This window comes from Candoia aspera, chromosome 2 (genome assembly GCF_035149785.1).
Source record: "Candoia aspera isolate rCanAsp1 chromosome 2, rCanAsp1.hap2, whole genome shotgun sequence".
Classification (NCBI taxonomy): Eukaryota; Metazoa; Chordata; class Lepidosauria; order Squamata; family Boidae; genus Candoia; species Candoia aspera.
In genome coordinates this window covers 107,037,820-107,052,061 of record NC_086154.1, presented here as the reverse complement: position 1 = coordinate 107,052,061, position 14,242 = coordinate 107,037,820, and the positions used below count along the sequence as shown (strand labels likewise).

The window sequence follows — 14,242 nt, the reverse complement described above, 5'->3', positions numbered from 1 at the left end:
CGGAGGTGAGGGCGGCCATTTTGTGGTCGATAGTTCCAACGATTCTGCAAGCCTGCAAAAATTCGGCCAGAGTCACGCCCGGTTTGGTAGCGATAGGCTGCAAGACCTTTTGGCAATCGGAGTTGGCATTTTCGTAAGCCAACTTTAAAAGCAACTCATGGCGGGCCTCCACGTTGTCAATTTGCCTCTCGAGAGCTGTTTGCAGATGAGAGACAAAGGAGGAGTAATCTTCTGTCGGGGCCTGGATGATTTTGGAAAAGGTCTGAACGGGCCGTGACTGCACGTCATCCACTTTCCGCAGTGCCGCCATGACACACTCCTTTATGAGCGGGAAAGAGGCCCTGGCAGACATAAGCTGTTGGGCTATCGTAGACCGGTTACCGGTCCCTTTGAGGTCGTCAACGGTAACATAGGGGGGCAGGCCAGCGTTGACGTGAATAATGACCTGTTTGCCATATTCCGATTCCCAAAGAACATACTGGGCAGGGGTCAAAATCATGTTAAAAAGCATCTGCCAATCCCCCAAACAAAGCTCTCGGTTGTGGGAAGACATTGACATGAGGAGGCCGGAAGAATATCTGGACTGAAGACCATAATTCCGGACCGCTTCCTTAAGATCCTTAATCTGCTTCCAATTCAAGGGGGAATGGGCCGGCTGCCCAGCGGGCCCCCAAGTGACAGGAAAAGCGGCACATGTCTCGAACTCATCGGGGTCGAGTTCGCCCGCCAAGTGAGCGGTCTGCAAGGCTTGTAAGATGTGCCCTCCTGGGGGGTGTTCTACACCAGGGGGGGGGGTGGCGATCTAGAGGCGGACACGGGGTTGGGGCAGGAGCAGTGGGTGTTGTCGCCGGCTCTGGCGGTAGCGACGGATAAAGAGTGGAGGGGCCTGAGGCCGAAGGGTCATAAGGGGGTGGAGGGTTAGGGGTGACTGTTTTTGAGGCTTCAGCCGAAGACAAGGAGTCGGGCGGTGGCAATGAGGTCCCGTGGTCTAATAGGGGCAGGGTGGAAGGGTCAGGGTATATAGTCGTGAGGGCTGCCATAAGGGCACGCCACACACAAAGGAAGTCGGGTGGAGCTCTAGGCGATTTATGAAGCCAAACTCCCATACGTTCCCATGTGGAACGCTTAAAAGTCCCCTCTGCTGGATAAGCTGGACAATGCTTATCGAGATATTGTAAAAAGAGGGTCAGATTTTTCTTTGACATGGGGTATACAGTTGTGCCGTTAACCTTTTGTAAACAATTTGCCTTCTTCACTAATGAGAGAAGTTCATCCCTATGTTTGCGTTGAACTTGAGAGAGTGCGGAGCCCATACTTACGATGCGCGAGCCTATGCCAGGTGCGTAGTATGAGAGTGAAGGCAGCGCACCCCTAGACAGGGGTCACGCCGTGTATTTGGAATTGATCACGTCGGGGTCACCAGTTGAGGCGTTGCGGGTCCTCTGCGGGATGTGTTGCCAACAGGTGATGGCGCAACCGGCCTGGTCTGACCGGGCGGGCTCCTCACGGGAAGAATGACACTCAGCACAACGGTTCGTTTAGGCGGGAGAGAGCCCAGAACAATTGCGCACCTCCCTTTTATTGAACAGGCAAGGAAGTGACATCAAGGGACATAGGGAGGGATAATGATACAAGGAAGTTATATCTTAGCCAATACTTTGCTTGCTAACTACGTGCACTACTGTTGCTGCTAACACCCTGGGATTTTCTGCAACTGCCTCAGCCGATACTACAACACCAGTTTGTGCAACTGCATTAGTGGATACAACAATCATTGATACAGAGATCAAAGAGCCTAGGTATTTGAACATGACATCATGCACCTGCTCAGTCGGCACACCTCTACGAGGAAGGTTAATTTGTTGCCATCAGGTGACATGGCCTTGGTCTTTTTGCATTAATTCATAGCCTGAGCCTCCCTGCTGTTTTGCCTATGACATCTAATAGCTCCTGTGCCTTCAGTTCTGATTCCTCTATGAAAACAATATCATCAGTGTACGTTGTGTTTGTGAAGTTCAGCTCATCTGTGCCATATTAAACTCCTGTATGGCCAGGATGCGTTTCCTCATTATCCAATCTATCGCCACCCTGAACAACAATGGTGGTAATGCACACTCTTGTCTCATTCCTATTTTGACTGTTAAGAGCTAGTTTTGTCAGCACACGCCGTAACCCGCCAAGAAGTGCTGCCATAAAGGGCAGCAATGATTCAGAAGAGTTTGCTGGGTAAGTGTCCTGACTCCCAGGAAACACTCTGAGACAGGGAACTGTTCTCTAATGTTTTATTGCTAATACATAACAGTAATCCTAACAAACTGAACAAGCGTGGGAAAAACCCAGCCATATAAACCCCAAAAGTTAAGGCGGGCCTGATCTGTGCCTCTTGGAATGGCTCACCAATTCCTCAGTGCTACGCATGCGCTTAACACTCTGGAAAGGAGCCCCCTGCTCGCCATCCTTACTCATGACAGTAAGCCAGTTGCCAAAATAACTTTCCACAGAGAGTCCCAGTGTACGCTGCCAAAGATACTCTTGAACTCTGTAAACACAGCAGTAGTTTGTTCTCCACAGCAAATACACTCCTCAAATACTTGCCTGACAGTGAAAATCTGGTCCACACAGCCATGGCCTGGTCCAAAACTAAGTTGCTCTTGGTGGAGGATTCTTGCACTGGCTACTTCCTCTCCTCTTTTAGCGACTGCAGTCTGTTCCTTAAATTGGAAGAAAAATGGTCGCTAAACAAACCATTGAGAGAGAGAGAGAGAGAGAGAGACAAAGATGCTTCAAAGATCACTGGTTGCTGCCGCCTTATTCAGATAAAGTTCTTTCTTATAGCTAAGCTGGTGTTACTCTCACTCGGGTGTGCGTTGTTGTGAGGCACACAAAATTTGGTTGTAAACATGCACATTGGTTGGAAAATGATTTTTTTTAAATTGCCATCGTATTTGCGAATAGTCACTAAATGAGATAGCCGCTAAATGAGGAGTGGCTTTATAGGCATGTTCTGATAACCTGCAAAAGGACCTTTCCAACTATGGAGAGGAGGTTGATTCCACAATAATTTTCATATCATGTTTTATCGCCCTTTTCAAACATGAGCACAAAATAGCAGGTTTCCAGTCAAGAAGGACCCGTTCTTTTCATAGGGTTGAGAATAGCCTGTGAAGTACTACAGGACCACCTGCCTTCAGCACCTCCGCAGGGACTTGGTCTGGTCCTGCAGCTTTGCCCTTTTTAAAATTGTTGAATAGCTGCACCAATCTCTGTTTTGCTTGGCTCGGATTCACAGGCAATATTAGAGGATGGTCCTGGATCATCTGGTTCCTGGTCTAATGCTGCTGGAGGATTACAATTTAAGGCTAAATCAAAATGCTGTTTCCAGCATTGTAGCATTTTGGGCTGTTGTTTTAGCAACTCACCTGTTGCTTTGCAGATGCTCATTCTGGGTCAGCTGGCCTTTCTTGACAGTACTTTCAAAGTTGAAAAGAATGTCTGTTGGTCATGGTGCCCAGCTGCTGCCACCATTTCTGCACCCATGTTATTGACATAGGGCTCCTTTTCACTTTTAGTTTTGCAAATTTATTTTGTCAGCTTTTTTGCCTTTGTTGGGTTTACAAGATTAGCCACATTTTTTTCCTTATATCAGGTCAGTTGTGTCATCCGTTATCCATTTTTTAGTACTGTTTTTCTTCCTGCACAGGCAGATAGTTTCTCTTGATGCATTGATGGTCTCTGATTTCAAACCACTGCTCCTCCACATTGTCATCACCTTCATTTGGGAGCAGGGCAAAATTTGTTTTGCAGTCCTATCTAAAATGCTTTATGGTGTTGCTGAAGTGGTAGCAAGTTCAACTGGAGTCAAGGACGTAGATGGCAGTGTGATATAGCATTCAATTTCAGTTTGATCTTGCATCAAACCAGATGTTGATCAGGCCGTCCTTCTGCTCCTCTCAGCACTTGGACATCATGAACAGCAGACCTGAAATGCTTGCCAATCAGGAATAAAAGCATAGATCATAGAAGCAGCATTTAGTGCTTGTGAATACCAAGTTAATTGATGAATGAGCTTGGCTGGTATAAACTGTTGCAAATGACCAATGCGTTTAATGATGCAAAACTGAGCAGCCCAAGCCATTTTCGTTCATGCTATCAGACCCAAATTTGCTCACAGCTTCTTCCCAGCCAAACCACAATTTATTAATCTATGCATTTAGACCACCTGCCAATATGAGGAAGTCTCTTTTGGGGGTTTTGTAATTCATTATAAAAAATGGTCTATTTTGTCATCACTGCACATCTCTGTTGATGCATAGGCTACAAATGATAGTAATTGGTACAGTTCCATTGAATGAAAGGCTCTGTCAGTTTTGTTTCTGGAGCAGGTCTTCCAGGAGTCCACCTTTTGGGTATAATGGCTGCCTCCATAATGCTAACCAAGGCCACGGAAAAGCAAATTTGCCCTCTATAAGAGACCTAAAGCAAAAAGTGTCAAATCTAGCACTGTTCACATGATTTCAAGATCTCAAGCATGTAAGGCCAGGACAGCATCTCCTACATGCTATCAAGAAATCAGACAATTGTAGTAGAATATAGACAAGATAAGGATTCATTGGAGGTCAAAATGGCAATACAGTCCAAACTGCTTCAAAGGATGTTATAGAGCTGTTGTATCTATTACTGACTATGAATCCTACTGCTTGCAGCAGATGTTCACCATCAGAATAATACAGGTGCAGCTCGGTTAAAACTGCCAGTACAGTATTATATGTGAGCAGTCTTTCCCCACTTGCATTCCACTTAAGATGTTCTGTGTGGCAAAGTCAACGGTGTTCTTTGGTGCTGCAATTTTCTGGGTGATATCCAGAGCCTCAGGACTATGCAATGCCCTGGTAGGCACTAGGGCTGCCACAGAGCTGTACTATCCAGTCATATACATTTTAACAGTATCCTGGTAACTGCCAATACCAGTGTGTCAGCAATTTCAGAAACAATAGCTTTCTTCAACATTGATTTGAGACACATTGCCATGGCTACATACCAATAAATTTTACACTGCTTGGCAGAGAGCAACCATATTTCTTAGGTTACCCCACTGGTGCTATGAGCTGATCATGGATGGAGATATGAATATAACTTTTTCATTGGAGTTAGGGCTGGGCAAGAAATAAATATACCACATTTAATAGTTAAATTTTAATCTATGTACAGGATCAAATAAAACAATGCTAGAACCATATATAAAATAAGCAAAATGAAACAAAACCCAATAAAAATGTAAAACAGTATTTTTAATGGAAAGGATGATCTTGCTTACTTTTCCATAATTCCTGAAATCTGAAAGTCAGGAAAAAAAAGGAAGAATGAAAAATACGCTTCTTTACCTTAAATCAGATTCACTTAAAATGCTACAGCTTGCAAAACACTGGCAGGCTGTCAGTTCTTTTTGGCACTCTCTCTGCCAGCTCAGCTTCACTGAAATTACAGAGCCCATCTTCTTTCCCTGCTCTCTTCCATTCCTCTCCTTCATGGTTCCCTCTAAACAGGGGCAGGTCTGACAGAGTTTTGCATAAAAGTCTTATGCCCTCCAGGCACGATTCCTCCTCCTCTGAAGAAGGAGTGAAAAAAAACAACACAGAGTTCTGGAATCCTTAGTGTAGGAGAGGCATTCTTTGATGACCTTCCATCCATTGCCTCATGCACCCCTGGGAGTCTGTGACCTACTCTCTGAAAACATAGCCTTAGGCAATAAATCATGTTACAATCATATATGCAATTAATTGGGAGACAGCCCCATTGAATTCTCAGTGAACATGCTTTGGATTAAGCCTTTGAGGTACTGCGGGCTTGTTGGTTCCTTCTTGGAAACTGGTGGGTCAGCTTAGAATCTCTCCCTTAGTTATTTCACTATGACCAAGGTAATACAACACATTCAGCCCTGAATCCTTGCTAATGACATACAATCACTGTTTTCACCCAGCAATATCACAGGTTAATGTTGTGGCTCGGTTCACACAACATGAGAAGACAATGGCTGGGTTCCTATAACTTGCTGAATCACAAACCAGCCAACCCTATTCTAGCTTGATCCAACCTATGCAGAATAGTAACAATTTCCCAAACAGTTTCACAGTGCTAATTCTTTTGAACAGATTGTCCTATTTCCTTTCCTCTGTACACAAATGCAACTCACCACTTTATTCTTTCCAGTAACTTAGGAGTGCCACCTGGCCGAGGTAATTGTCCCTTGATGGTTCCTTTGCCCTTTGATCTCATTTATACGGACTACCATGGGCTGCAGCAGATGAAGCAGCATATGGGCCTCTCCTTTAAAAAATACAGGTAAGAACTGGGATATTTTCTCCCATCCCCTGACCCTGTTTTGTAACATATTTGGTGGAAGTAACAATGACAGAACTGACAGACAGATGTACAAGTTTAGTACTGTGGAATCAGCTTCCCATAGAATGAGAACAGATCAGCATCCTCAATGCTAATTTGATAGTGAAGGTATATTTTTTAAAGCAGGCTTTCTGGGATTGATATGGAAGATGTGCAGTATGTACCTAAAATGTATCTGGGCACTCTTTCTAAGGATGTGGTTGCGATTACGTTTTCATTTCTTTGAACTTGTTGTTATAATGTAATATACTGTACAATGTATTGTATGCTGCTTTTGTAAGTCACTCAAAATTGCTTTTTGAATGAAACTGCATAAAAGTCCCTGTAATCATAAATACTCAGTATACTGTATCTCTGCAGGTGCTTTCCACTTTTTGGTATTCCAGCCTTCAAACCCATTCCACCAACTCTGTCATGCACTGGAAGTTTCCCCCTGCTATTCCAGCCATCAAACCTTCCCTCATCACAATTCTGTGGTGCTTTCCAGGTTAAAAAAGTGTGTGGTGGTCAGTTGACAGATTTGTCACAGCATCAGGATTTTAATGCAAATCCTCGTAGACTGAATTTGATAATGGGTTATGGAGGAAGGGGAGAAAAGCTGCTCAGTCTTTTCCCTTCCAAGTCCTCTTCCAAGCTCATGTTTCATCCAAGGGAAGGTATGGGAGCATAGATAGCTTGAGTCTAAATCCAGAATCAGTTCTAAGATTGCTTGGACATTGTTCTTGTTTCCCATCCTGGAGAAGAGCATGGTGCTTATTTAGAAAGTATCAAAAAAGTCCGATTTAAGAAATTATTCTTTCCTACAATGCTCAAGGACTGATTTATATCTGGGTTAGGCAAGGTGATTTGTCCAGATACACTGGTCTTCAGCTTCCATCAGCCTTAGCCAGCATAGCCTAAATGGCAAGGAACTGGTTGTTTCAGTCCAAAAAATCTGGAGGATAAATGTTTGCCTGGTTTTTGTGCTGCAGGTCATGGAGGTACTTTCCTCCATTTCCCTGTTTTTCTGATGGAAAACAACAGCAGCAACAACAAGTCTCTCTCCTTTGACCTCATCTCAGGGCCACAACTGGGGGGGGGGGCAAGCGGGGCACGTGCCCCAGGCGCCGTGCTGGGGCCACGCCAAAATGAGCTCTGGGGGGAGTGCCAAAATGGGTGTGGAATCCATGTTTGGCCCAGGTGACACAGACCCTAACTGTGGCCCTGCCTCATCTGCCAAACTCTTTTTGCTTGCCCTGTTCACTCAGTCACTAACCAGACCACCTTTATTTTAATCTGTTACATCCTTCCTCTTTCTCCTGTTTCACAGACACAGAATATATCTACTGTATTTTCCTTTCTCCTTTCATTTGTTCATTTAGACCCATTACCATTTACTCCTCTTATGCTGCAAGTTGCAGTCATTTCAGAGCTACTGCTGGCATACAACAGAAATTGTGCAGCCTTGTGCAGTATTCCACTTAGCACCTTCTGCAAAAACCCAATTTTTTAAATATTCAAAATATTGTGCCTCCTTTGGTTTCTCAGATGGTCTCTTTCTAAAAAAAACCATGCTGTATGGCTTCTGAAGTGTTTTATTTGTTAACTTGCAACTGGTGCCTTTCTTCATGTGGTGCCCTTATGCAGTGCACAACCTGTACACTAGGTTGTGGTGATCCTGAGTCTTCCACGTGGCTTGGTTATCAACAGACAGTCCCATGTTGTCCTTTGCTGCCCATCATGGCTTTGGGCAGTTGGGACTTTCACATATTTTTAGAGAAGGCATCAATTAGGTGTTTAGATTACCAGCCTTATTTATACCCATGCTACATGTAGCATTCCCTGCTCATAATGCTGGATGGTACTCAACATGCAGAATCTTTAAATTATACTTCTCTACCTGGCATTCCTTTGTTGGTATTCCTTTGAAATCTTTACTTTAGTCAGCACTTGACACTTCTCAGAACAGAGAATAGAGTGATTTTGTTTCAGTGGGTTTTCTCTTAATAGATGGGTTTTGTTGTTGTTTGCCTTTTCAAAGAAACAAAATGGATTGCACTGTTGCCAGCTGTACCTGGACATAACTATAATATGCAGTTATTCCAAATTCTGAATGGGATTGAAACTGAAAATCACTCAAATATTTAGCCTTTCTTTCTCCTTTCAAGCAGAGAGGAAGGCAGGCAGAAGTACATTTCCAGCACATCCTTAAGATTTACACTTCCACCCCCAACCTTGATTATCTCCATTAGTGTGACAGCTGGTCAACTGCACACTCAATGGACTCCATACTGGTTGCCAGCTGCCATTGTCACATACTAGGTTGTGCTTACAATAGCAAAAGAGCAAAGTTATATATTGTTCTCATAAAAGAAATCATCATCATCATCATCATCATCATCATCATCATCATCATCATCATCTGGCTTTCAAGGCAGGAGGCAAGGGTCTTGGGTGTTCAGTGTGTGAAACAGCAAAGGGAACTAATGGACCAGCCTTCTGCAAGTGCATTCTGTAAACATCACAAAAAAGAAAAAAGTGGCTGTTACAGGGACAAAGCAGCCCGATATATCTTTATTCTGCCCTTCCCAGTACCAAAAGCAGGTGAAAACAAAGCAAAATGACCCAACTCGTTTCTTGCCAGATCACATGCTAGCAAAATTTTGTGATTTCATTTAACACTCATAACACCTTTTTCTTCTGACACCCCTCCCCCCACTATTCTTGATAGTGCAGGAAAAAAAATATCAGACCACAGTATGGCTTTTATTATAAATCAATTTTCCCTATGTATTTTACTTGACTAAAAGAGCAGAGTTGGGATCCTGGTGCTTGATTTATATTTGCTGTATTTTCAGATCTTGCTTTATTCCTCTGCCAAGCGCTTTTGGCTTTTGGCTTGGCTTGAGAATGTACATACAAGTGTGTGAGAAGTGGGGCGAGGCAAGTAAGTAAGCTCCTCCCCTCCAGGGCCCATGCAGCCTATAAGGCGACTGCATGCAGTGGGAAGGCTCATCCATAGATATTCTGAGCCCAGAAGAAGGATGAGGACAATGGGAAGACTCCATCCCTTTGCCTCCGCTATGTGTGTGGTGGTTGCGTGCTTCCAGAACATCTCTCTTTATGCCATTAACATTATATGCCTATTTTTGATTGGCTATCATCTCAAAAACAAAAAGCAAAACCACAATGTACAGAAAGAGAAAACAAATTTTTGTGCAGCTAGATATGAAATCGGATTTTTACAAATAACCTTATTTTAAAACACATTAGAATCATACAGTGATTTAAGGGATAGGGAGGGAGGGAGGACTGCATTTTTCTCTTAAAAAGTTGGTCTGTCTAGTACCCAGGGAGTTGGGCTGATGAAATCAAACTTTACTAGAATGGGTAGAATTAAAGTTCCTGGCTCACTTTTTGTTTAGGGAGAGAGGTTGGTGAATTTTGAGGGACGAAGACAGTTATAGTGATCCTTAAATTTACCTTCCAACTCCCTAAAAGAAAAAAAAAATAATTCCATCCACTCTAAGAGTATTTGGGGAGCTACAATGTTAGTGTAGGGGGCTACAGGTTGTGCACTTATGAAATAGACTGAAAAGGTTCAAGGAAAACACATGCACACAATACATACACAGATAAATGAAGCCAGGTTAAATTCCTATGTTCAAACTAGCATCCATTGCCCATAACGTTTTTATACCATTTTGATTTTGCTAATGGACTCCCGTGGGATCCAAAATTTGTCCTCAGTATGGATTTGGGGTGGGAGAGTTATTTGTGCTTTGTTTTGGGAGGTATTACTTGAGATCTTTTCATCCCTTCATTTTTCTTTTATCGCTTTCTCTCCACTGCCCTTTGCCTTACTCCTTCTTTTGATTCAACAGCTGTTTTTCTTCTCTGAAGAAATATATTGTTGCAGAAGCTGTTTACAGACTGATATTATTCACCACACAATCTTTCCTGTGCAGGATAGATGTGGGGTTGACTGTAGATTAATGGAGTGGCAGGTTTAATAGTAAAAGCTCTATGAAGGCTAGTGGCCCCCATTGTCTTTCTCACTTGTTTGTGTTCCATTTTGCCAGCAATGTTTTAAAGAACATTTTTTTAGTATTCATGAATATGTTTTCTGAAGAAAAAGAGAGTCTTAGAGCTTCTCCTTTTGGCTGCATTAACATTTGTTTGTTTGTGGCTAGTTCCATTATCTTAATTGTAAGTGGCTCACAAAATATATATTAATGATACAATAAGCATAAACCAAAAATATCAAAATCTAATACAATGGTTCAAATTAGAAGAATTCAAATCCCATAATCATAAAGCCTTAGGGCTGTACTGCACCAGAACATCTGATTACACATCACAGAGACCTCTCTCTAACCTATGTTGGAAAAGCCAAGTTTTCAGTAGCTTTCTGAGCACCAGGAGTGAGGGGGCAGATCTTTATATCTGGTGGGTGGAGATACTCCACAGCAGGACAGCTCTCAGAAAATGCTTGCCTCCAAGTCCTCTCTCACTGCACCTTGTGGGTGGCAGGCACTCTCGGTAAGCTCTCTTGGTAGATGTGCCTCAGGCAGATGGATTCTATTTGGAGCGAGTGGTCTGGTAGATAACCAGGCCCGAGCCATGCAAGATTTTAAATATTATAACCAGCTCCTTGAATTGTACCCAGAAACAAGCCAGCAACCAATGCAGGTCTCATAACCTTGGTGTTATGTGACAATATCAGCTTCCTCCCATTAACATGTAGATTGCTGACTTCAAGGACAGTCCTAGGTAGAGCACATTACAGTACCCTGCCCACTTCACATGCACTCCCCCAATCCTTGAGTCAACAGTAAAGTATACTGGCATAAAATGCACTACTCTGATGGCTGAGCCTAATTGCTCTCTGTAACAGTTGCTGAGGTGGAGATTAACGTAAGTGGGTGCCTAAGATGCAGGATTTAGCCATCCTTCCAGTAGCCTGAGTGATAAACAGCAGTACAGAGGTGCTCCATACATCTAACCTGTCACTTGGGCTTATGAACACAGGCTGGCACTCTTCTGAAAGAGCATTAAAGTCAGGTCCAAAACTAGCCTGGGTGCTAGGTCAAATGCATGAGATGAAGTGGAAGGAAGGAGAAGTTGTGCAGAGCACTGGGGGTGCATTCTTCTGCTTCACTCAATGCATTTCCTCAGTGCCTGACCTGTAAGGCTATTCCTGAACACAGGTCTAATGTTGAGCCAGTATGGTGTGGTGGTTAAGGTGTTGGACTGGCACTAGAGAGACGAGGTTCTGGAACATCCTCAGCCATGGAAGTTTGCTGGGCGAGTTTGGGCCAGTCACTTTCTGCCCAGCCTACCTTGCTCTTGTGGGGACAAATGGAAAGCAGGAGTACTAAGTACAGCACTTCGAGCTTCTGAACAAAAGGCAGGATATACATCTAACAAACAAGCAAACAAATAAACAGGTCCCTGGTGCAAGGGGTCTGTAACTATCCCTTGGAGATCCCAGGGCTTCCAGATTCCATTAAAGGATGCTTCCACTTAAGCAGCAGGTTGCATGACTTTCTAAGATGTCACTGTCATGGCTTTTCCCCCTTATTCTCTTACACAGATGCCGTGTTCGAGTAATTGATACTTTTGGGACTGAACCTGCATACAATCATGAGGAATATGCCACTCTGCATGGATACCGAACAAACTGGGGCTATTGGAATCTCCATCCTAAACAGTTCATGACAATGTTTCGTGAGTGGTCTTTGTATTCACTATGGTTTACTATGAACAGCTGTTTTTAGGTGTGGGGTACCAGGATAAGAACCTTCCTAGTTCTTGTTATAGCATAGCTGTATCTTCAAAACATTATTTGCTCTGACACTAGCTTCATGATTATATTCTGAGCAATCAGCTACTGGTCTCATTACCTGACCAGATCCGTGATTGGTCAGATGCTTTTTTCACTACTGGTTGGATTACAGATTGAACCAGGGATACCTGATCTGGGCTGCCCAAATGACCCCAAGATAGCAGCAAAAAAGGTACATATAACTCTAATTTTTTGCTGTCATCTAGTGGCTGTCCTGATGTTCTTGCAGCCCAGATCTGATCACCTTTTTGAACCAATGGGGTGCATCAGGTTGACTGATTGATGTTCCCTTCTGGGAACTAGGGAATAAAGCTGAAGACTCAGAAAAATGGAAAAGTCCCAAAGGTGTCGTGAATGGAGAAAGTAAAAATACCTTTGCCGTGGGTTACCTCTTGTTGGGTTAAGAATATAAGATAATCTGCCACTTGTGCACCTCTGCACTGATTTCCCAAGGGCCCTGAATAGGCAAATTTGCTGATTCGACCTGACCTTAACCTTGACAATGATACCCCAAGGATGAGCTGGCTTAATGGGGCCTGCCATTTTAATTAGCTTTCACTTTAGCTTTTAACTACCCCACTCCCACTGTTCTGTTAATTATGTTTTCAGGCTGCCCCGGCATCTACCTTTCTCCTCAGCATAGTCAGGGTGAAAGAGTTGTGACCGACACTGCATGATTCCGATACAAGTTTCTCTTTCTCTCTCTCTCTCTCTCTCCCCCTTTGGGAGCTGCCAAAATAACCTGTCATTTGTCACCCAGCTAGAAACCAATTGACAGCAATAAGAGTGGGATGTGGTGTTGTGGTCAAAATAACCTAAGGATTAGATGAGAAATGAAACAGATAGACAGGCATCATGCTAGGTTTCTTATGCCCCCTCCCTTGATATGTACTATTGCACAGATTCTGTCTCAGAATTCCCTGAGGATGTGGTAAAGTGTCAGGAAAGACTAGTGGAAAAATGCGCAGTTCTGGCTGGAAGGTTCCAGGGAGATGGACTGTGGGAGGATGACAACAACAACCAGAAACCATTGTTAGAAGCAGGCAGGTTTCCTGGAGAGAGGCCAGCTTTGTGCAGCCTGAAGATTGTAGCTCTAGTTTTAGTTAGGGATGGGTAACTTTGTTGTTGCCAGGTCCCTGGAAATCAAAGTGTGGTGAGCATCAGCAACGTACTGGTCAGAAATGAAATGTTTTTGCAGTGAGGTGAACTCATCCATGGCTTCACAGGCAATCTCTTCCAGTCAAAATGGGTTTCTTTGTCCTGTTTGTTAGCTCTGGGGTCTGCTCCTGGGTGCCTAGCCTAGACATGTCCGTGGGTTTTCCACTGATAATATGCCATTCTCAATTTAGCTCTACTGAGGACAGATTTATCTGATATTACCATTTTATTTGTTGTGTTTTATGAGTAAGCAGGCATGAAAGCCGGCTGGGTGACCTTGGGCCAGTCACTCTCTCTCGGCCCAACCCAACTCACAGGGTTGCTGTTGTGGGGAAAATAGGAGGAGGAAGGAGCATTAGGTATGAGTTATTTATAAAAATAATAAAGGCGGGATAGAAAATAAATTAATTAAATATATATATATATATATATATATATATATATATATATATATATATAGCAAAGAGCACAGATTTTCACTTTTACCCTCACAGCAAGTTTATGATGCAGGTAAGGTTGAGAGAGAAGATGAACCCAGGATCAACCAGCGAAAGGGTGTCCACATACAATGCACATAAACAAAGGGTGGAACTTTAGTCACCACCACTTTCTTGTCTTTTTTGACCCCTTGGGATGCTCTTGTCCAATGAACAAGACTGAATTTCAACTTCTGTCTTCCCAGTCTGTCCAAAACTCTAGCCATCCTAATTCCTCTAATAATATAAGTCGGCTGATGGTGACATTTAGCGGCAATCACCTCATAACATTTTTCTTGGTTGTAATGTTATCTCAGGGAAATGCTCATGGGAAGATTATATCAAAGAATTAAGAATTATCCCTAGACAAACAAGGTGTGGC

General features: G+C 43.3%; 1 protein-coding gene across 2 annotated transcripts in view; it reads left to right on the top strand.

The window, feature by feature from the left end:
- MGAT5B (alpha-1,6-mannosylglycoprotein 6-beta-N-acetylglucosaminyltransferase B) overlaps positions 1–14,242 on the top strand; it is a 264,796-nt gene that overhangs the window by 198,757 nt on the left and 51,797 nt on the right. For both annotated transcript variants that reach the window (XM_063296514.1, XM_063296515.1), the window contains exons 9-10: positions 6,208–6,339; positions 11,975–12,108. In XM_063296514.1, the coding sequence (XP_063152584.1) occupies positions 6,208–6,339; positions 11,975–12,108 (266 nt within the window). The remainder of the gene's footprint in view (positions 1–6,207; positions 6,340–11,974; positions 12,109–14,242) is intronic.